The 23,935-nt window shown below is 31.4% G+C and overlaps 2 protein-coding genes and 1 long non-coding RNA gene across 9 annotated transcripts in view; 1 reads left to right on the top strand and 2 right to left on the bottom strand.

The window, feature by feature from the left end:
• Positions 1-264: 264 nt before the first annotated feature.
• Positions 265-2,859, bottom strand: LOC111432353 (serine/threonine-protein kinase AGC1-7-like). Of its 2 annotated transcripts, none has more exons than XM_023069200.1 (3): positions 2,762-2,859; positions 1,382-2,082; positions 265-1,281 (listed from the first exon to the last, which is right to left on the bottom strand). In XM_023069200.1, the coding sequence occupies exons 2-3, from the start codon at positions 2,035-2,037 to the stop codon at positions 342-344; spliced, it is 1,596 nt and encodes a 531-aa protein (XP_022924968.1). In that variant the 5' UTR covers positions 2,038-2,082; positions 2,762-2,859; the 3' UTR covers positions 265-341. The 2 variants fall into 2 exon arrangements, with proteins under 2 accessions (XP_022924968.1, XP_022924966.1); XM_023069198.1 differs by lacking the exon at positions 2,762-2,859 and adding an exon at positions 2,220-2,723.
• Positions 2,860-5,594: 2,735 nt separating this feature from the next.
• LOC111432545 (ultraviolet-B receptor UVR8) lies at positions 5,595-12,234 on the bottom strand. Of its 4 annotated transcripts, none has more exons than XM_023069480.1 (15): positions 11,695-12,231; positions 11,404-11,480; positions 10,819-10,894; positions 9,874-9,933; positions 8,909-9,010; positions 8,705-8,798; positions 8,448-8,490; positions 8,329-8,374; positions 8,184-8,230; positions 7,998-8,100; positions 7,571-7,625; positions 7,405-7,471; positions 7,109-7,145; positions 6,937-7,016; positions 5,595-5,801 (listed from the first exon to the last, which is right to left on the bottom strand). In XM_023069480.1, the coding sequence occupies exons 1-15, from the start codon at positions 11,939-11,941 to the stop codon at positions 5,682-5,684; spliced, it is 1,254 nt and encodes a 417-aa protein (XP_022925248.1). In that variant the 5' UTR covers positions 11,942-12,231; the 3' UTR covers positions 5,595-5,681. The 4 variants fall into 4 exon arrangements, with proteins under 4 accessions (XP_022925248.1, XP_022925245.1, XP_022925246.1 ...); XM_023069477.1 differs by lacking the exon at positions 5,595-5,801 and adding an exon at positions 6,590-6,794 and having other exon boundaries at positions 6,905-7,016; positions 11,695-12,234; XM_023069478.1 differs by lacking the exon at positions 5,595-5,801 and adding an exon at positions 6,590-6,794 and having other exon boundaries at positions 6,905-7,016; positions 7,571-7,622; positions 11,695-12,234.
• Positions 12,235-13,396: 1,162 nt separating this feature from the next.
• The window catches only part of LOC111432498, an 11,794-nt gene continuing 1,255 nt past the window's right edge, over positions 13,397-23,935 (top strand). The window contains exons 1-6 of one of the 3 annotated variants that reach the window (XR_002708649.1): positions 13,397-13,510; positions 13,571-13,761; positions 14,529-15,652; positions 15,747-15,902; positions 16,004-16,163; positions 16,273-16,394. This is a non-coding gene — a long non-coding RNA (uncharacterized LOC111432498). Of the gene's footprint in view, positions 13,511-13,570; positions 13,762-14,493; positions 15,658-15,746; positions 15,903-16,003; positions 16,164-16,272; positions 16,395-23,935 lie in introns of all 3 variants that reach the window. The other 2 variants (XR_002708651.1, XR_002708650.1) reach the window with 2 other exon arrangements.

Below are 23,935 nucleotides of genomic sequence, written 5' to 3'. Positions count from 1 at the left end.
ATAAAAATTTGAATATATAATCTTAAATCGATTTAAGATTAGAGTTTGAGTTATGCTTAAATTGATTTGTTAAATATTAAATAGTCAGTATATAATCATAAAATAACACTTGTTCTGTATTTTAATATATAATTGATGTGAATAATTACACAAAAAATGAATCAGAGGAAGCAAACACAGAGAAACCTCTCTTCATCACTGAAAAAAAATAAAAAGAAAAAAGAAAAAATACGAATAAAGAATAAAAAAGAAAAATATGTGACTATTTATGTTAAAATAATAATATTCATCTGAATAAAAAGATTATAAAATAAATGAATAAATTTTCACCTTTTTCCTGCCTAGAAGTATTCAAAATCCACATAATTGGGATCGCGTCCAGTAGAAGGCGAAGAACTCTCCACAGGTGACGCCGCCGCCGCCGCCGCTCCTGCCGCTGCTACTTCTACCGCTCCACCGCCACTGCCTACACCGCTACCACCGCTCTTCTTACGGGCGAACTGTGAGAAGTCGACCGGCTCCGGCACGTGCGGCGGCATAGCGCTTCTCACCAACGCCCAGTTCACTCCATCGAAGAACGGATGCTGTTTAATCTCAGTAGCGCCTCTTCTGTACGCGATTCTCTTTTGCGGCTCCTTCACAAGAAGGCCTCTGATCAGATCCCTCGCCTGTAGACTCACCTGCGGCGTCTCCGGGAATCTAAGCGGCTGTCCGACAACATTAAACAGAGTAGCTCTATTTCCAGATCCTTTAAACGGCGTTGTTCCGTGAAGAAGCTCGTAGAGGAAGATTCCAAATGTCCACCAGTCAACGGCGCTGCCATGGCCTTCGCCTTGGATGATCTCCGGCGCTAAATACTCGTGCGTGCCGACAAACGACATCGATCTAACATTCGTCGGCTCCGCCATGAGTTCCGGCAATGCTCCGCCGACGAAGAGGCCGAAGTCGGATTTCGACTTGCGATTCTTCTTGGAAGGGAGGATGCGAGGGAGGAAGTTGGAAGGCTGCATACATCCATGGACGGCGAACTCATCGTCGAGGATACCGCCGCTGCCGCCACCGTTGGTGCCGGCGTGTCCGGTGGTGGAGCTGCCATTGACATTGACGGAGGAGGATTTGACGAGAGTAGGGCTGACGGAGCAGCGGAGAGAGAGGTCGAAATCGGAGAGCATGATGTGGCCTTCGTCTCGGATTAACAGGTTCTCTGGTTTCAAATCTCTGTAAACTATTCCTAACATGTGAAGATATTCGAGTGCTAATAGAACTTCTGATGCATAGAATCTGAAATTATGAATCAAGAACTTGTGATTAAGCAAAATCCAAGAGTTTTCAAATTAAGAATCGAAGAATCGGAAATGATGATATGAACATGAACATGAACCTGGCAGCTTCTTCTGTGAAATACTTGTTAGGTTGTTTCTGACGAAGAGAATGAAGATTTCCGCCGCTACAAAACTCCATAACCAAGCAATAGAACTTATCAGTTTCGAAATAGGAATACAGAGTCGGCAAAAATGGATGATCCAAAAGCCCTAAAATCTCCCTCTCCGTCTGTGCCCTAACAACCTTATTCCGACTCGCCAATGAAGCTTTGTCCATAACTTTCATGGCGAAAAACGTATCAGTTCCTCTCAATTCCACCAGATAAACACTTCCGATATCGCCATAACCAAGCCGCTTCAGAAGCCTGAAATGGCTCAGATTCAACTGGCCTCCTTTCGACACCATGTTCACAGCGTCCCATCGCACATCCCCGCCTGTGTGCGGTTTAATCACCATTCCTAGCGTCTCCATGCCATCGCAGCCGCTCTTCGTCGGAAAGAAAGTAGAGTTGTTGTTATTGTTGATGTTCTTCATGTTTGTTGCAGGTGCACCGCTCGGAATCGGCGCAATCGACCCCCCTGCCTGCCCGGAATGAAACTCGTGGTTCATCGTCGCCGTCTGATTCCCGGAATTTATGCCGTTTTTGGCGATTTGATCGATTCTTCTGAGAGAATCCGGAGGATTTTTCACGAAATTTGGTGCGTTTACGTTCATTCCTCCGTGACAATCGTTTTCCCCTTTTGATGAGTTGCTAAATATCTGAATTCAAGACGATGATCATCAATAATTTTCATAATCATGTAAAACATATCTAATTCAACAATCTCATGCATGATCGAGCCCTATTTCATTCTGATAAAACTCCGAATATTGATCGAATTTACATACGCATGTACCTCAGATCCGTCCGGTTTATTATCGGACTTAGACCACATTAATGGCTGCAGCAAATCGCGATCTCCGATCAGATTCCGACAAAGAATGAAATCCAACATGGTTTTTCATATAATCAAACATATTCAATTCAAGAAATAGATGAAATCAGTTTCTTCCAAGTAGTTGGAGCCATGAACAAGAATTGTTAATGGCCAACACGTTTTTTTTTTTAATTCAAATCACCAAATTCAAAATTATATTTTTTTCCCGGTTCTATAAAACTAATTCTCAAACCTAAATTATTAGGGTTTGAACTTTCAGCACACGACCCAACATGGTTCCAACACAATGTACCATAAAATTCAATCAAATATGAAATGGGTTTGAATATCAATTTGATCCGTTGGCGACAATCAAGAGATTCCAATACGGGACGTCTTACTATGAAAAAATTTACCATTTATAAGTATTCTTCCCAAAATGAAAGGTAATAACGTAGAAAGTGCACAAATGGGAGAACGAACACAAACCCGAGTGCACAAATGGGAGAACGAACACAAACCCGAGTCTCTTGATTGGAACACTAAACGAACAGAAAGACGTATTTTGTTTTTATGCAAACTCCATGGGTTTGAGGTTAAAATGTTGAAGAAATTGAGAAGAGATGAAGAAAAAGGGAAAATTGGAAAGGGAAGAGAGGAGAAAAGACAAAGAAATTGTTTGTTTTCCTTTTCCTTTTTCCTTATTAGTAACAGGAAATTGTGTGGTTTTCAAGAATAGCAAACAAATGTTGGTGGATGGTTTAGCATGCATTGCCAACTCTAGCCCTTTATTTTTGTTTTTGTTTCGTTTTTTTTGTTGAAATATTTCGAACGAGCACCACCCGCTCTCAAACTAAGTCCGAACCAAGAAAGTTCAAGAAATTATTTGAAAACACGCTACTAAAATATCATCTACCAAATGGAGAATAACTAAAACGACTAAATCGATCTACTTTTTCATAATTCTTAAAATACCCGATAGCTCACTGTTAATTTCAATCAAGTCGTAAATATTTATTGATATTTTTTTGTAACGCCCCCGAATTTTAGAAAAATATGCTTATAATGATTAGAGAATCAAGTTGAAATCGATAAAATTAAAAATTTTGGAGATTTATATTGATAAATGGAATCAATGTTAAACACTGGGCAATACACCAGCGAGGACGCTAGATTCTCCCGGGAGTGAATTATGAGATTCCAACTTGGTTGGGAGGGAACAAAACATTCCTTACGAGTGTATAATGTTTTTTTAATGTTATATCACAAATTAATCAATAATTATTATTCACACTAAAAATTACTCTATAATTAAATAAATGACAATAATGCATTTTAAATTTAAAAAAAAAAAAACAGATTGATCAAAGTTATAAGGGAAATAAATCCAACATTTTTTCTTTATTAATAGAAGAATTCTAATGATTTATTTATCCTTTTACAAATTTAAAATTCCAAATATACCCCTAATATAATATTAACAGAACATCGCACAAAATTATAAATTTAAGAATCTTTTATTAGAAACAAATTTATAAATTTAATAATTTAGTGTAAGTTTTTTTTTTTCTTTAAATTTTAGAGACCAAATAAACATAAATTAAACCTTTGTATTAAATTTATAATTTAAACTAAAATAGACAAACTGCACATTTCTTTCCGAAATCTCAATATATTTTAGAATTTTTATACACCTTTGTTCAATATATTATTCATATTATTAAATTTTAAAATTTTTTATTAACGTCCTTAAACTTTTTTAAAAAACTTCAAAAATACTTATAAACTTTTTGAAAAACATCAACTTTTTATAAAAAAAAATAAAAATTACTCTTACGGTTGGTAACATGTTTAAAAAATACTCATGAACTTTCAAAAGTAATATAAAAAAGTTTGGAGATAATTTATGAGATGTCAATAGACAATTTTAGTCCGTATATTAACGACAAGAATTGTTGTGAACTCCTTTATAAATGTAAATGGAGTTAATGCTACTTTTTAAATTTTATGGATATTTTTTAAACGTAGTACTAACAGAAAGTATCTTTTAACTTTTTTAAAACGTCGAAGGTATTAATGAAATACTATTAACTAAACTTTGTAACAAATATTTTTTAGAAAAATTATAAGTGTATTTTTTTTTATTAATTTAGAACAAATTTCTTTAGGTGTGATTTTGAATTAGGAGTTATAGACTAAATAAGAAAAGGTAATCTTAATATAAAAGGTGATAAGGTCAAATGCCTATGAATAACCCTATTTACCCTTACACTTTCAGCTTTCCCTTTACAGATAAATGAATCAGAACCTTCAAGTAATATTAAAATGTTATTTTTTAGTAAATAAAAATGTACTTCCAAATAAGCTATCGACTAAATTGTGTTCGAGTTGATTAAATTTAGTGATGAAGATCATATATATATATGTATAAAATTTATAGGCTAAATTTGTTTCGAGCTATACGAGATCGAACCTTTTTAAACCCTTTTAAGTAAAAATACTACCATCGAACCTTTTTAGACAAACCCTTTTAGGTATATTTGAATTTCAAATCAACTGAATTTCAAATCAACAAGTTGAAGTTCGTTAGCTCAGTCTGTGAGTTGAGTCAACCATTTGTTAGCTTAGTCAAAAAGTGACGTGACAATTAACGTTATTAAGAAAGTTTAGAAAGAACGAGATGTTTTGTATCGACACCAAGACCACTGACTACTTCGCTTACAATGTCTTTCATCAAGGATGAAGAACAAGACGAACTGAACAAGAGTGACCTAGTCAATAAGTTATCTTTTCATTAAGTTATGACAAATCTGGAAGAAAAAAAGTGTCGGGACAAAACAAATGGAAGATGGTAGTGGTGGTGGTGGTGGTGATGATGGTGATGATTATTCTGTTTGTGGTTGTGTTTGATTGGATTCTTTCTCGAGCTGCCACTTGAGCTAGAGAAAGTCATCGACCAAGCATGGAAGCCAAAGCGGGCCATTGGTTTGGTAGCCATAGATTTCTCGAGCTTTTTCCGAGAGCTTCTCGAAAAGAGGGTGATATAGATAGGATATTGGAACTACAAAACGCTCTATTATAGAGTAATCCAAATATATGTCACAATTAGAAGAATAAAAATGAATCTTCATATCAAACTCAGAAAATAAATAGAACATAATGCTTAAATGTCAAGTAAATGAGAGAATATGTGACGAACATTATGAACTTAGAGCTGCAAAGAACAATGCCAAATTGAATGTTTGAATAAATATCCTAAGATTTGGGCATCACTCTCATCACACCAGAAGCATGACATATATAGAGTTTACAGTTTTATTTGCCTTAAACAGGAAATGATGTATTTATTATATACATGAACGAACATATTATAATTTCGACTCGAAAATTATGAACACAGCCTCTTTACTATTGTACTGGTGTGGTCAAATTTTGAAACTCTCACATGTACTCGAGTATCGCACCAGTGTGGTTGAACCCACAGGAGACTTGTACTGCCTTCACATTCTCTCCGAGGTCGATCATTGTCGGTTTCACATAGTCAACGTCGCTTCCATGTCCCTACAATTAAACCAGATCCTTTATGGGTATAAACCATTCAAGATTGTCCTAAATGTTGTCTCGGACCAAATATTGTAGGTGGCTGAAATCTTAAATTTAGAATTTGTGAGATCCCACATCGATTGAGGAGGAGAACGAAACATTTTTTATAAAGGTGTGGAAACCTCTTTCTAGCAGACGCGTTTTAAAAACTTTGAGGGAAAATTCGAAAGGAAAAATTCAAAGAGAACAATATCTACTAGCAGTAGGCTTGGACTGTTACAAATGGTATCAGAGCCAGACACCATGCAATAAGTCAGCGAGGAGGCTGAGCTCTGAAGGGGGGTGGACACAAGGGAACGAGTGTCAGCGAAGATGCTGGGCCCCAAAGGGGGGTAGATTGTGAAATCCCACGTCAATTGGGGAGGAGAATGAAACATTTTTTATAAGGGTGTGGATACTTCTCCCTAACAGATGCATTTTAAAAACCTTGAGGGGAAACCCGAAAGGAAAAACCCAAAAAGGACAATATCGGCTAGCTGTAGGCTTGGGTGTGGTCACAGAATTCGACATGAAAAAGCAAATAGTTCCTTTTCTTAACGAGAAAAACACCCAAATAAAGAACAAAATGGAGAGCTACACAAATCTATTCTATACCAACTGAAAACTGAAGACAAAAATAGCTATCAAATGGACGTTTCGAACAAGATTGAAACATATAACATGGGCTAGAAGAGGTATAAGAACACAGTTAAATCTCGAAACCTTCGGTAAATAATTTCTTTGTACTTGAACTAATGAATGAGAGAAGTGATCGTTTGATCATATAAAGAATAAGTACGTTCAGGGCAGAGATCCAATGCCACTGAACCATGTGCCTGTCATTAGTATTTTCAAATGAAACCATCTCCAACGGCAATAGATTGTCTAACAAAACCGTAGATTTCAAGCATACACATTAAATGTCGACCAACTCTAAACAAATCCAGCAGTAAATCCAATTGAGCAGCATAGTAAATCCAAATGAGCAGCATAGTAAATCCAAATGAGCAGCATAGTAAATCCAAATGAGCAGCATAGTAAATCCAAATGAGCAGCATAGTAAATCCAAATGAGCAGCATAGATAACAAGAAAATAAATGCAAGAGAAGCATACCAGCTGACCCCCAGACGAATGGCCATCCACCGAAAACGTTCCGTGGGAACCTCCCCAGCCCCACGTGAAAATGGCACCACCTGATTCAACAACAAACTTACCAAATTTTACCTTTAATATTGCAAGGAAAATACAAAATAGTTTTCTTTGGTGACCGCTGAAATATTATTACCTGAGATTGCTGCTGTATGTTTCCATCCACAAGATACCTGTGAAATATGATTGTTAAATACATTGAACAGGATGAATATAAAAAACATCAAACAAGTCAGACAATAAAAATTTTCTTTTGGCATTTTGTCCTTAGCACACATATGAAAATTTTCTCTTTATTTTGCCCTTTTCAGACAATAAAAAATATAGGTAGAAAGAAACTACGAGGTAGTTTTCAAACTAGATAAAATTGAAGTTGTCTCCAAATGATAAAATCATTCAAGTAATCCTGATGGAAGACCATAAAACTCCAACCTTGCTTACGGGAGATTTTGAAAAGGGACCTTCGACTTTTTCGGGGAGATGAAAGACACTCGTGGACCTGAATAACCAGATATCACGAACACAATATTTTAGTCGGCGAGCCTTCAAAATTAGAAAAGAGGTCCAAACTACAGAATATTATTGCAGCGAGGCATACCCATTCCCGAGACAGCCATTCTCATTCGAACCCCAACTGTACAGGTCCCCACCTTCTACAACAAGAAACAAAAAGGTCAAAGATGAGGCCATGTTCAGAATCTCAAGTACTACATGTCTTGACTTAGAAATCATATAGTCATCCATCATTAAAACCGAGGATGAGCACCCCATTGTGAAAATTAGATCGTTCTGTATGCACACGGCTGTCACATAACATGTACATACTAAGAACACCGGCTACTTCGCTTTATTGTTGTCATAATGAAACCATAGAAGAATACAGCAAAGATATCAGACAAACTATACTAAGTCATTTATGACGACCTTTATATATAATTTGCTCAGATAAAAGAAAAAATCTGAAGTTACACATCAGTGGCAGGAATGATTACAACTCTCGAAATAATAAAAAAGGATAAAGTTACTTGTTAGGACACACGTGTGATAACCACCACAGGAAACTTCTTCGCAGTTCAAAAGCGTGCTGATCATTGATGGTGTTGTTTCCTTGTTTGCATCACCAAAGCTCTGTATCATACCATTAATAATTTAAATGCAAGAACATCAAGCAAAATGTAGCTTTACTCGACAAACATAAAATTGGAACTTGCCACTCTGTTTGTTGCTCTCTCACCAAATATGAAAACAGCTCCATTTTCTGCTAAGTTTGTTAAACATTAGCAAAACAATGTGCCAAAAGAAGCAACAATGAAACAGACATTTGCCATAGAAGAATTTAGAAAGAAAAAAAACAACCATCTACACATGCTGAGTGCAGCATCCCTGCAGCAATCCGTTTAACCTGAAAAAAAAAAGTTTTTAAAAAAATTGGCAACCTAAAGATGATGGATGAAAGCTCACTATGGAAAGATTACCTTAATCCCCTCAAGTTCTTTAATTAGCCTGGGCGTATATTCGCTACAAAAAAAATATACATGTCATAAGAACACAAGAAACAAAGAATGCTATGATGCATCATGAATCTAGATGAGAAGATTCAAAGTCGATAAGTTTATACACCTATATGCTCAAAAAATGTTTGGTCAAACGCCGATTTATTCTTCTTTTATTTTTCTGTAGGGGAAATGAGAAAGGAAGAAGGGATCACAGATCAGTATGAATCTAACAGTACCTGGTGCTTTTTAAAAACCCCAATAATGATGACTCGTGGCCATGACCCAATCTTCCTGATCGTCCATCTCCCCAACTTAAGACTTTACCTCCATCTGGTGAAAAGAAAAATATAAACATCGAGAAAAATATAATATCACAAATTCACTGAAACGCCATGAAAACGGTAAAACTACTAAACTGAAATGTGGTAGGATATTTATACCAGTAACAGCCATCGAGTGGTCTGAACCTAAAGCAGCCCTCCTAATCACGATCCCATCTAAGCTATTTACTTTAGTAGGTAGGCATACGGATTTCGCTGACCCTGTATAACAGTACAACCGAGTTTGAGATGGAGAAAATTAGTATTTATCTATTCCTGTCATGAAAGACTAACTAAAAATTAGCAAAGAAAATTATTAGCGCGTCGTTGTAGCATAACCATAGAGACATAAATATAGACAACTAATAATCGTAATTATAATGACCAAAAAAAAAATGGAAAACAACCCTTTCGAAAGTACGATAGTTAAGCAATCGGCATTTTAATCTATTGTCAAAAGATAAATAATACATATTACACCTGCATCAGTCATTTCCTGTATGAAATATTCATCGACCAAAATACCTTTCCTTATGACATATAATTGGATTTTGAGCCATAAGATGAACTTCTCCAAGTCAATATGCTTTGTTTTAGAAGTTACTAAGTAACTAGGTTCCTTGAGTCCCTCTAAAATATCTCCTAGTCAACATGCTTTGTTTTCGGAGTTACCAACACATAACGACAATAAAGCTTCGCAATAGGGGTCTATCACTATCTTCTCTTTCAAACAAGGAAAGAAATACAAGGTCCACCTCCAGGGGGACAACCACAACAAATAAATAGAATTGCAAAACAATGATAACACAATTATCGACTGGTTATAGATGGACAACTAATATTCATGATTATCTACTAAAAACAAATAACATTATGACTTACAAAGGGAACAACCACGTTGTACCGAATAAATTCACAACCCCACCCTAACCCATTAACGAAAAAGAAAAACTAAGAAGATTAGGCTATTTCATTCTTTCATATTCCATTGTCTAACAACCTGTCCTACAAAAACATTAATTTGCATAAGAATTCATCCCCCACATATACAGTGTAAGACAAAATTTTCAGAATCTAGTGCTTACTCTTTCCAAGACCAAGCTGCCCACTTGAATTCATCCCCCACATATACAGTTCTCCATCAGCTATAAAGAATTAAAATATAAAGTCAACAAATGAAGCTAGAGAAGAAAAGTTATTGCTTAATTCCTTTTTGAGTAATACATCAGAAAATTAATAGTATTCGCAATTTCCAGAAGCAGTTAAGTTATATGAAGAATGAGTTGCTCGGATAAGATTATTGCCCAGAGATGCCAGTCGATTTTTAGTGCATGTTGTATAATAATACTTTACCTAGATGCTTTTATCCGAAGGATATCAAAGAACGTTTTGAAGAACTTAATGTAACAATAATTCTTTAAATTTGGTATGACATTTGAACTTCCAAAGAAATATACAAAAGACAACAATTTAAAATATATATCATAGGAATACAAAAATATCGCTTCGGTTTAGATAAATGGTGGAAAAATTATAATTACAAAAGTTCTTACTGAAAAAAGACCACAGGGAGACAAAACCCACAATGTCCAAAATATTTCCAGAACATCTATCTATCAACCTCTTCCAAAATGCTTCTGTTCCTATAGAGTTGACTTTCCTCAAAATAGCTCTAGAAGAATTGAGGCATAAGATCCAACTATGCTATTGGAACGGATGCAATATGAACTTTATGAAATGTGCAGGATATGATATTTTGTATTGTGATATAAAAAATAATCAGCCAATTACATCTAATAACCAATTGAGATTATATTAGGACCAAAACTTAATTCATTTGTGTCCTATCTTTTGAGCCCTACCCAACAAAAAGCTAACTATGACAACTCTTCCCATTCAATAAAGCAAATTCATCTGTGTCCTATCTTCAACAAGTTGCTAACTATGGTCTTTAGCAAACCATTACAAATTACTTCTGAATGAAGTTCAAGGCTAGTCTTCGCTCGAATCAAGTGGAATGTAGAGCAAACCTGTAACGACACAAGAGTGATTATAACCAGCTGCGATATGAACAGCTTCTTTCTGAATTCTAACTTCAACAGGCTCCTGCACCGAGACGCCATGCTGATAAGTGATAATTAAAGTGTCTTTACAAAAAGAAAAATTAAAAAAATACAAGTAAAACCCAGAAACATGAGACCACATTAAGAAAGATGGAAAGATATGTTAAAATATCATCACTAGCCCAATAATTGTATGAACTCGTTGTCTATGTATTTTACGAAAATGATTTAGGTATTCTAAAAATAAAGATACCTACTTTTTTCAGAAAAAAAATTAAGGTATTTTATGAATAAATAGTTAGATATTTTAGGAATAAATTGTTGAACCTCTACTACAAATACCCCTCCAACCTACCAAGGTTTTCATCCCAAGAAATCAAAAGCACTGAGTGTCTTGTAATCTCTTCTCGATTGGTTGGTGTTAATAGAGTTGTGTTCAACAAGATAAAGCTAAAACAAAGACTTAAGGATCAACCATTACTTCAGGCGCAGAATATCGATACTAAAAACTATCACACATAGATAATGGTGATCGAGTGGGAGAAAACATACAGTACAATAGCCTTGTTCCTCGAGGATTCCCAGCTGCCCAAGATTATTAAGACCAGTAGCATAAACACGTCCAGATTCTGCCAAAGTAGGGGGATAATTTGTGAGCTTTTACTCGAACACAGCTGACATCTTCACAATTTTCACCAACAAAACATAGGAGATTGCTCTCAACATCTGCGGGACTCGAAACGTAACACAATGTCCCTCAAATAGATACAGATACAAAACACTACAAATCCCATAAACAATCTCATATAAGCCGCAAAATTCGAAAGAAGAGAAGTTTAAGACCTGTTAAGAACAGAGTGTGAGCACCACCACATGCAATATCCTTGAGAATTTCGCGATCAAAGGAAGAACACGCAACAGGCCTCCACTGAGAATCCAAATTTCCAAGCCCCAGCCTCCCGAAATCTCCATTTCCCCAAACCGCTGCAAATCTCTTCCCTGAATTGCTCGACAACAATCGGCTTCTTCTTCTCCTAGTTTCCGAATTGAAACCGATTATCAGCTCCGCTAAACGCCTTCTGGCAAGCATAGCTTTGCTTCAATCGAATTCTGTGAGCAATTTACTCTGAATTCAAAGATCAAACGAACTGCCAGGCAATGACATGAACTTTTATCGATTTTGGTTGCGGATTTGGAGAATTATAGATTGAGACTCGAAGAAATAGTGGGATTTAAGAAATGGGTTTTGATCGGTGGCTACGAATTGTGCTACGTCTTCCCCGCTAGAAGCAGAAGCTAGAGTTAGTTAGAGATTAGCTGAAGAACTCAGGGGAGTTGCACACATTGCGTTCATGCCCGAAGGATCAAGAAACCGCGATGTCTGGATTTAATTTATTTTTCTTACTAAACTAATAATAATAAAAAAAATGAAACAAATAAAAAAAACTTACATTTTATCTTAAAAAAAAATTACCACAACACTCCTAAACTAAAAATAATAATAATAACAACAATAATAATAAATTATATTAAATTAAATTTTAATTTTAAAAAGGAATTACAAAATATACTATAAGTAATATTGGACGGAGACGATTAATATTTTATTTAAAAATTTTCATTAATTTTTCTTTTAAAAAATTTCAAAAACACTTTTAAACTTCTATGGATTAAAATGAATTCTCCAAAATAATATGAAAATATTCGAAAATTATCAATAAATGTTTTTTTTTCTTCAGTAATGAAACCTTTAATATTTTTTATTTAAAAAATAATAATGAAACTTTTTTAAAGATAATAATTTTTAAATAATATTCAAAGTTTAAAGTTATTTTTGAAACATTTTTAAAAATTTTAAAATGTTTTTAAATAAATAAGATATTAATTACTATATTGATAATTTCATCATCAGTCTTGTATATTTTTTTAAATAAATAAAATTTAAATTAAAATTTAAATCTCGTCCTCCCACTATAATTTTATTTTAGTTTTTATAATTTTAAATATCCAATTTTAATTTACATGTTTTCGTAGATATTTTTAAATGGTGTGTTTTTATAAATAAGGTTGAACTTAATATAACATTTTATAACTTTTTTTTAATAATTTTTTGATCTATTATTATGTTTTATCTTTTTTTTTTAATCTAAATTATATTGGAGATTGAAATTTATCAATTAAAAAAAATTATTGAAAAGAAAGAAATAAATAAATAAAAAGAAAACATGTCCGCTCATACCTATAAGAAAAAAATATATAACTAATTAAATCTTGTAAATAAAATAAGATATACGGATAATCAAATCTTTAGATAAAATATATTACTAACAACTTTAAAAAAAAAATTCTTAGATAAAATATACTACTAATAACACAAAAAAAATAAAGGAAAAAAAAAATTAACCGATTATAATATTTAAATATATTCTCCAAATATCATGAGTTAATATTTGGGCTTTTAGCTTTGAATTTTGATTAAATAAAAAGAATGAAAATGAAAGAATTAAATAAAAGAAAAAAAAAAACACAAATTAGGTCTATAAATTAGCCATTCTTCCAGCTTTGGAATTGAAAAAGAGCAGAGGAGTGTTTGCGATTTCCGCAACGGTCACATTGGCCTTCTTCTCCTCCGTTTGATCTTCCTCTTCTTCTTCTTACGGTTAGTTTGATCCTCTTCTTCTCCTTCTTACATAAACTGATATAGTCTAGCACTGCGCAGGGAAAGAGAAGCAGCAAGACTTAAAACTGCAATCAGAGGGCCATTGCTCGCCAAATGGCTAAGGAATCAACGGAACTTGCTGAGGAGGATGAACGCCTGGAACTCATGGAGTTCGCTCTGTCCAGCAAGGGATTACCGTCAATAATGTCTCTTCATCACGAAACTTTACAATATCTGGAGTTATTTAAAAGGTTCGTGTTTCTATTAACTTCCTTTTTGTTTAAATTCGTTGAGTATCAAGAATGTTCTTCCCTTGCACCAAGTGACCTGAATAACCTGTTTACCTATTTACACGTGATTACTTGTGGACTTTAATTTATGTGTTCTATTTGTTTTAATTCTTTTAGCATCGATTGAGAGTGGAAATTAAGTTACTGTACCTTTTTTTAAATTATTTTGTTTTCTATTTTGAAGTTCACTTACTTTAGAAAATTGACATGAAGATTCTGAACGACATGAAGAAACTGTTCAGTGTAGGACATTATCTATTATATGAATGTCGAACTGTTATGTGTATTTCTAGGCGTGGAAGTTCTTCTAACTGTTATTGTCTTAAAATTTTCTTTATCTGTAACCTGACTTTTGAATCTGCCTTGTAACGCAGGAGTATATTGTAATGTGCTATGATATATAAATGTTTGCTCTGTCGTTCATGTCTTAGTCTTTTGAAAAATAACTATCACCATGTCAACCTCCCTGTTGGTTGGATCGGTCTAGACAAAACTGTTCATTCTCTGGAAAACATGACCATATAAAGAACAAGCTTTCACAGAGATACGATATATTGTTAGTCTAAATCAGTGGAATATCTAATTGTATGAAATAACCAAAATTTTCCTGCTAACATTCAAGTAATATCTAATTGTATTCTGCTTCTTTTATTAGTTAAGTGATTTACTTCCCCAAAATGTATATCTATATAGTTTGAGAGAATTAGACAAAAGGAAGCACTGTGCAGGAAAAGATAAGTAGCAAGACTTAAAAAAGCTGCCAATCAGAGGGTCGTTGCTCGCCCAATGGCTAAGGAATCAGAGGATGAACACCTGGAACTCATGGAGTTCGCTGTGTCAAGCAAGGGTTACCTTCAATCATGTCTCTTTACAAAATCTGGAGTTATTTAAAGGTTCATGTTTCTATTAACTTCCTTTATTGTTTAAATTCATTGACTATCAAGAATGTTCTTCCCCTTGCACGAAGTGACCGAGAATAACTTGTTTACCTTTTTACACGTGATTACTTGTGGCCTTTAATTTAGGTGTTCTATTTGTTTTCGTTCTTTTAGCATTGATTGAGAGTGGAATTTGTGAGATTGTTTTGCTGCCAATTTAAGTTACCTTTTTTGTAGTTATTTGATTTTCTATTTTGAAGTTAACTTACTTGAGAAAATTGACCTGAAGAAACCGTTCAGAAAAATGAATATTTGTGTAGGAAATGATCTATGATATGAATGTTGAACTGCTATGTGTATTTCTAGGCGTGGTAGTTCTTGGCCTTTGGCCTTTTACTCTTGATGAGTTTCTTCAGCTTTTCACGATCACATAAGTTCTTGTCTTAAAATTTTCTTTATCTGTAACCTGACTTTTGAATCTGCCTTGTGATACTTATCATTTATTGCCCCTACAATGTTTCACTTGATGTGATCGTTATCCGTTTTGCGTTTTACTCTGGATGTTCTCGTTATTCGTTTGGATCATCTTATATGCCTCGGTCTGCAAGTTGTGTCTAAGTGGGTGCACGACCATGAGGGTACTTGAACTATAAGTAGATGGATGCATTTTTTAGGAAATGAATTATGTACGAAATCGAGGTGGTGTACAATTTTTTTTTTTATATAGAAAATAGTTCATACAAAGAATGGATGTTCTTTGCATGCTTTCAGTTGACAGGTAATGAATAACTTCTAATTCATTTCATCTGTCTGTTTATTTCCTCGGTCATGGGATACACCTCCAATATCATTGACTGCTGGCTGTGATTTGTTCATGCGGTATGTAACTGGAACATCGGCTTTGGAAAATGAGGATTTCAAGTCTGCTAAGTCTCACCTGATTGAACGTGCAGAAAAGTTCGGAGAGATATCTGGTAAGGTAGAGCTACCATGATGATCATTTGTAATGGCCGAACACCGTGTAATTTTTCAAGGTATTTTGAAGCTAAAACTGGTATTGCATTGCAGGCACGGAGAATTATTGCAATGCTCAGCCAATACTTCATTTTTTATGGTTGTTATGGAAGTTCTGAGATTATTGGGTGAAGTACACGTTGTTGTTCTAGAACATAAACTCCTTTACAGGCACAGAGAATTGTTGGCCATCTGCGAATAATTGAAGGGGTGAGGCTCGTTGGTGGTTATTACTGCTCTTAAAGTTTATCCATGTTTCTTATATGGTTCTTTATTCACCATCAAGCTGTGTTGTTGGCACTCTTTATCAGGCATATGCTTCGGGTTTTGACATATGCATCTGACAGCAACAATTAAATCCTTTAACATGGCCTGAGATACTTAGACAGTTGGCCTTATCAGCAGGGTTTGGTCCGAAACAGGGGAAAGGGGGGAATGCTGAACCCAACATATCATCATGTTGGAAATGAGGTGAAATCCTTTTGCCCGGCTTTTAAGTTTTCATCAAGATTTTCATTCTTGCTTGTGATAGGGAAGATGATGTGAATATACAGTTGAATGCTTTTGCTATTTATGACAGGGGAGATCATGTGAATTTCTTGTTCCTCAGATTTTAATTCCTATTGCTTTCGATTCTGCTTGGGCTGCTTAAATTTTGGACATCAATTTCTGGAAACTGCTCGACATTGAATTGAATTATTGGTACGTCTTTCATTGCTTCTTCGGATTAATGCCCCCTTGTTTTATTTTGCTGATTTTTTATTGGGGTATTTTTCTTCTGATATAATGAATGAGAGAATTGCAGAAGTTCATCTCGTGATATTTTTAATTTCCATGGAATTCCCTTATTTTCTTGCCATTTTTCTTAAACTTAAGAAGGTACATGATTATTGTGAATTTGAAATATTTTTGTTTTAACCTCAACAATATACAAACAGGAGTATATTGGAATGTGCTATCATATATAAATGTTGCTCTCTATCGTTCATGTCTTAGGCTTTTGGAAAATAACTATTACCAATGTCTAACCTACCTTTTAAATAATGTTGATTGGATTGATACAGAGGAAACTCTTCAAGTCTCCTAGATATGAATTTCCAGTTAGCATTCCGTGTGTATTTTTATTCTCTGGACAAGTTTTTCACATTCAATAGAGATATGATATATCGTGGATAACAATATAAACAATTTCATAAAATATTAATTGGTTAGACGTCGATAATATTGTCTCATGCACTTTGTAGTAAATTGATTTCATTGCATAGAAAAATTATCTAATTTTCTAGATGGAACATATTGTTTTTCCTAACTTATCTAAAATTTTGTAATAGTTTTGTTTGTATTTTGATTACTTGTGATGTTTTAGTTTGGTGATTGTTTCTTTGTATTTTAATATCTAGTGATGTTTGTGGTTTCTTTTTTATATATTTTGATTTTAAATGTTTTGACATTATTTGTTTAAATTTTGATTATTTATGATGCTTCTGCTCGGTACAATATTGTTTAGTATTGAATTTGAAGTGTTGTTTGCTTTTTGTTTTCTGTGCTTTGATGACTTTTACTATGAATTCTTTCCTTTGCAATGTGAGTGATTTTTTTTTTTAATTTATTAGTTTGCTACTTTATTTAATACATTTTTTTCATTTAGTTTTAATGGTTTGCTACTTTATTTCATACCTTATCGTGGTTGGTAAAATATTTGTGATGGAATTGTTTGTTTGTGTTTAATTACTTGTGATGTTTTTTCTTGATGATTATTTGTATTTTGATTACTTGTGATGTTTATGGATTCTTTTTATATATTTTGATTTTAAATGTTTAACATTACTTGTTTGAACTTTGATTCTTTGACATTTCTTGTTTGAATTTTGTTTGTTTGTATTTGATTACTTGTGATATTTTTACTTGATGTTTGTTTGTATTTTGATTATTTGTGATGTTTGTGGGTTTTTTTTAATTTATATATATATATATATATATATATATATATTGATTTTGACATTTGTTTGATGTTTGTTTGTATTTTGATTATTTGTGATGTTTGTGGTTTTTTTTTTTAATTTATTTTTATATATTTGACATTTGTTTGTTTGAGTTTTGATTGTTTGATGTTGCTATTTTGTTTAGTATTCATGCTATGAGTTCTTTAATTTGTAATCTTAGTGGAGTTTCATTAATTCAATGATTTGCTACTTTCTTTAATACTTCATTTTTTTCTTTAATTGTTTTGTTTGTATTTTGATTATTTGTGATATTTTTGCTCGGACATTGTTTGTTTGCATTTTGATTTCTTATGATATTTGTGGTTTTTTTTAATTTTATATATTTTTTGAATTTAAATGTTTGATATTGTTTGTTTAAATTTTGATTGAGTATGATGCTTTTGCTCAATAGAATTTTGTTTAGTATTATTAAATTTGAAATGTTTTTTTTGTTTGTTTGACTTTTGCTATTAGTTATTTAATGTATAATCTCAAGTGAGTTTCATTCTTGGTTATTATTTAATACTTTATTTTTTAAAAAAAATTTATAAATTTATTGTGGTTTATTTTAATATTTATAGATTAATTCTAAATCTTTGTCGTTTGTTTGTATTTTATATTAATTGTGCTTGGTACAGTCTTGTTTAGTATTTTGATATCTTGTGATGTTTATTATGATTCTGCTTGGAATTTTGTTTGTGAATTCTTTGGTTTAGTATTTTGATATTTCTATTTTTTTTTCTAAGTTTTTTTTTTTCCTCTATAAATATCTTGAAAATGGTTTTTGTTTGTTTGGTTATTGATAGTTTCTATCTTTTATTTTTATGATGATCAAGAAAACAATCAACATTTAGTGTGCTTGAAGGGTCTTGGACGAATTGTTACAACTTTGTATAATTTTGTAAATATGATGGTGCTAGGATGTCTTTTATTGTATTGATGTTTTGTTTGCCACATATAGCCTTGTTTGTTCATGTCATATGTTCAACTCGAATCTGTTACTCTCTTGCTATTAAAGACGGATTTGCAAAGTCACAACCGCCGTAAGAAATTCAAAGATGGACCATCTATATTATCTGTGAGTGCCAACTTTACCCACTACTGAAATCTATGTAGATTATGTTATTCGAAGCTTGCTTAAAATCTCTTTTACCTACTTTGTTGTAAATTTTTAGAGAAAATGGTATTATTTAGTAATTAAATAGTTATAATTATAGTTGACATTTTGTAAATAGCAGTATGCTATAAAATATTTTAGTTCTTTTTAATGGTTAATGTTAGTTCCTCGATATTATGTTAATTTAACTGTGTTCTAATTGCAGGTTATATCCACTGAATATGGACCACCACACAACTCATCACTCGATATTGGTTTAGTGATATCAACATTTTTTTTTATTGTTTTTCTATTCGTGATCTTATGTTTATTGTGTTTTTTCTGATTCTTAAAGAGCCCAGGATTTGATACTTCAAGTTTTGTTTGCTTGATCCTAGTTTTCTTTGGTACATTCGAACCTTTGTTTTTGTCTGTATTCTCCAATGTAAATTAGATTATTGCTCCTCTTCTTGTTATACTAATTATTAAGTTTTTGTGGTTTATATACAGAATAGTATCTTGTTTCTACAATACTGAAGAATGATAAGGTAATGATCTTGTCGTGCACTAATCTTTTCAAACAAGTAATTGTTTTATTTAATTATTAAACTTTGATCTTGTGATATTAATTATTAAGCTTGTGTGGTTTATACACAGAATAATATTTTCCCTTAAGGTTCACGTCTTGTTACTACAATACTGAAGGATGATAAGGTAATAATGATCTTGTCGTGCACGAATCTTTTCAAACAAGTGTTTTATTTAATCATTAAACTTTGATCTTTCTTGTTATATTAATTATTAAACTTTTGTGGATTATATACAGAACATTATCTTCCCTTAAGGTTCACGTCTTGTTTCTACAACACTGAAGGAAGATAAGGTAATGATCTTGTTGAGCACTAATGTTTTCAAACAAGTAAGTGTTTTATTTAAAGATTAAACTTTAATCTTTCTTGTTATACTAATTATTAAGCTTTTGTGGTTTATATTCAAAACAATACCCTTAAGATTCACGTCTTGTTTAATAGTTTGTTGTTTCGTGTTTCCTTTTTCCTTCTTTCATTTCATAAATTAGTATTTTGATTATAAATCTTTGTGATTGTTTGTTTGAATTTTGATTACTTGTGATATAAGTGGTTGGTATCGTCTTTTCTAGTATATTTGTATTTTGATTTTAAATTTTTGTGTTTGTTTGTTTGAATATCGATTTCTTGTGTGCGAACTTGGTACGTTCTCATTTAATATTGAATTTGAAGTGTTTAATTTTTCTCTCTGGTGACTCTTGTTTCTGAGTTCTTTAATTTATAATTCTAGTCGATTTTTGTGTATTGAATGGGTTGCAACTTTCCCTTCTCATTCTTTTATTTTTTTTTTTCGTTTATAGATTTATTGTGTTTTTTTTTTAAATGTATTTTGATTTTAGCTTGTTTCTTTGAAATTTGATTTCTGTGATACTTCCTTTTAGTATTATTATTATTTTTTTTTTTTTTTTTCGCTCTTATGACTTTAATGTGTAATATTGTGGTTTATTTTTATATATATATATTTTTTTTTTCGCTCTTATGACTTTAGTGTGTAATATTGTGGTTTATTTTTATATTTGTATATGGATTGTAAATTTTTTTTTTTTTTTCTCTTATGACTTTTGTGTGTGCGTTCTTTATTGTGGTTTATTTTTATATTTGTATATGGATTGTAAATTTTTTTTTTTTTTTCTCTTATGACTTTTGTGTGTGCGTTCTTTATTGTGGTTTATTTTTATATTTGTATATGGATTGTAAATTTTTTTTTTTTTTTCTCTTATGACTTTTGTGTGTGCGTTCTTTATTGTGGTTTATTTTTATATTTGTATATGGATTGTAAATTTTTTTTTTTTTTTCTCTTATGACTTTTGTGTGTGCGTTCTTTATTGTGGTTTATTTTTATATTTGTATATGGATTGTAAATTTTTTTTTTTTTTTCTCTTATGACTTTTGTGTGTGCGTTCTTTATTGTGGTTTATTTTTATATTTGTATATGGATTGTAAATTTTTTTTTTTTTTTCTCTTATGACTTTTGTGTGTGCGTTCTTTATTGTGGTTTATTTTTATATTTGTATATGGATTGTAAATCCTTATGATGGTTTGTGTTTGTTTGAATTTTAATTCTATATGATTCTTTTGTTTGGTATGATCTCGTTTAATATTAAATTTTAAGTGTTTTATTTATGAGTTTATCAGCTGTCTTCTTTAATAATTCCATGTTTTGAAATATTTTTTTTAATTTTATAAATTTATTTGGGTTTGTGAGTATATTGATTTTAAATATTCTGATGGTTTATTCTTTTGAATGTTGATTACTTATAATATTTGACGTGATTAGTATTTTGGTTCTTTTTTATATTTAAATTTCTGCTTTTGAGATGGTTGTTCTTTAATCTATAAGATAATGATGGATAAGATATACATTTTTTTTTCTTTTGCATCTGGTGATTTTTTATGTAATTTCAATAGAATTTGAGTTGTTTTATGGTTTGTTATTATTATTATTTTTTTTTACTTCATTTTCATTTTTATATTTATATTTTTATCCTAAATTTTTATAATTGTTCATTTGAATTTTGATTTTATTTAATGTTACATTTTTGTTAAGTATTATATTTGATATGGTTTATTGATTTTTGTTTTTTTTTGTTTTTTTTTGTTTTTTAATTTATTTATATTGATTTGTTTTTTTTTATTGTATGTGCATGTATTTTTATCAAAGGAATTTTCTCTTTTTCCTTTTTTTTTTCTTTAATTTTATAAAAATTTGTTGCACGTTTTGATATTTGTAATTTGCTTGTTTATGATTCTATAATTCTTATTTAATATAGAATTTGAACTGTGATTGTTTTTCTTCTTTCCTTTTTCTTTTCGTGCATATTTTTTAGTGTTTGATTTGTCCATCATATTTTTGTTTGTTAATTTTTTAATCTATATTTTAAATAGAATTTTTTTATGATATTCTAATATTTTTAATGGTTGATTAAAAAGAAAGTTTGGCCTTCTCATTTCGGCCTACGTGTTCTCTTTATTGAGTCTTCTATCGGCCGAATCCTCTGGAGATTGATAAATACTTGTTTACTATAAAATTAAATTTGTTTTATAGTTATTTGAATTTTGATTACTTATGATGGTACGATTTCGTTTTGTAGTACATTCGATATGCTTATTTGTTTTTTTGCTTTTGTTACTTTTGTTTGGGTGTTCTTTGATTCGTGGGTTTCATTTTTTTATAATTTATTTTGGTTGGTTTTTTATTGTATGTGAATTTCGTTAATTGCTAGTTTGTCTTGTCCTTCCCATTTTTTTCTTTCGTTTTATAAATTTATTATAGTTTACTTTAATATTTGTATTTTTATTTTAATTTTTGTCATTAGTTATTTGAATTTTGATTGTTTGTGATGGGTTTGCTCAGAACAATCTCATTTATTATTGAATTCGAAATATTTTATTTTTTTCTTTCGTTTTTTTTTTTCATGTTATTTGTGATATTTATGTTTTTTTTTTCTCTTTCTTTTTGTGCATATTGTTTACTTTGTCAATCATATTTTTCCACTTGCAACTGTAATCTGAGTTATTTGTTATATATTCTTCCTTTTTCTTTCTATGTCTTGTGATGTCTTTGTTCATGTTGTTTACATTTTTTTCATATCTCATTGTATTTTGAATTTGAAGTGTTTGATTTTTATTTTTATTTTTTCATGCATGTTGTCTGTTCGATAGGTTGTCTTGTGACTTTTGTTTGTAGATTTTTTGGTTTATGATGCTTCTACTCGGTAAAATATCTCTAAAATTGGTTATGAATTTTGATTTTAAATCTTTGAAATTGTTTGTTTGGATTTTGATTGTTATTGATTTTTTTGCTCGATACAATTTTGTTTACTAAGAATTTGAAGTATTGTTTGCTTTTTGCCTTTTGTGCTCTTGTAACTTTTGTCTGTAAGTTCTTTAATCGGTAATTTTAGTGGAATTTCATTAATTCAATAGTTCTCTATTCATTAATTCTAAATATGTGTGATTGTTTGTTTCAATTTCGATCATTTGTGATGTTCTTACTTGGTAGGGTCTTGTTTAGTATTTTGATTTCTTATGAAAATTATAGATTATTTTTTATGACTTTTGTCTGATATTTATGTGAGTTTTTATTTTATTTATTATGTATCCTCAAGTGAAAACTAGATTATTGTTCTTGCATATATGGAAGGCAACTCAAATGTTGCATCAATAACAAACAATCAAATTTCAGTTATACTAGTTAATAAGCTGTGGTATATATTGATAATACAGGACAGTATCTCATATCTCATCTTTTAGCACTTACGGCTTGTTTGTACAATATTGAAGGAAGAAAAGGCAATGATCCAGTCGTGTGCTGATTTTTTCAAAACACATACGGTCTTTTCATTTTATTATTAAACTTTTATTTTCCCTTTTATTTTTCCCATTTTATTATCTCCACTTGTATGAGTTGGAAGATGGTGGGATGCTTTTTAATTACAGTTTGTTCAATTTGTATATTGATTCTACATATGTGTGATTTGTTTGCATTTTGATTACTTATGAATTTTGATTCTAAATCTTTAAAATTGTTTGTTTGAATTTTGATTATTTGTGATGCATCTGCCCGATTTAATTTTGTTTAGTGTTGTTTTTGAAGTATTGTTTGCCTTTTGCTTTTATGTGGTCTGCCAAATTTTGTATGTGTTCTTTAATCAGTCATCTTAGTGGAGTTTCATATTCCCTTTTTCTTTATTTTATTAATTTATTGTGATTTGTTTTGATATTTGTATATTGACATTAAATATTTGTAATTGTTTGTTTGCATTTTGGTTACTTGTGATGTTTTTGCTTGATACTGTCCCGTTTAATGTTTTGATTCCTTGTGATGTATTTGCTTGATACTGTCCCATTTAATGTTTTGATTCCTTGTGATGTATATACTTAAAATTGATTCTTGTCAGATTAGATATTAGTGGTCGATCTTTTATTTTTGTGATATCAAGAAAACCATCACTATTTTGTTACATTATTTAGCTGAAATTTTCTTTGGTACATTCCTCTTCTTTTATTTATTTATTATTATTATTTTTTTTTTTTTTTTTTTTTTTTTTTTTTTTTTTTTTTTTTTTTTTTTTTTTT

This window comes from Cucurbita moschata, unplaced genomic scaffold (genome assembly GCF_002738365.1).
Source record: "Cucurbita moschata cultivar Rifu unplaced genomic scaffold, Cmos_1.0 Cmo_Scf00038, whole genome shotgun sequence".
NCBI lineage: Eukaryota > Viridiplantae > Streptophyta > Magnoliopsida > Cucurbitales > Cucurbitaceae > Cucurbita > Cucurbita moschata.
This window is presented reverse-complemented; position numbering and strand designations above follow the sequence as displayed.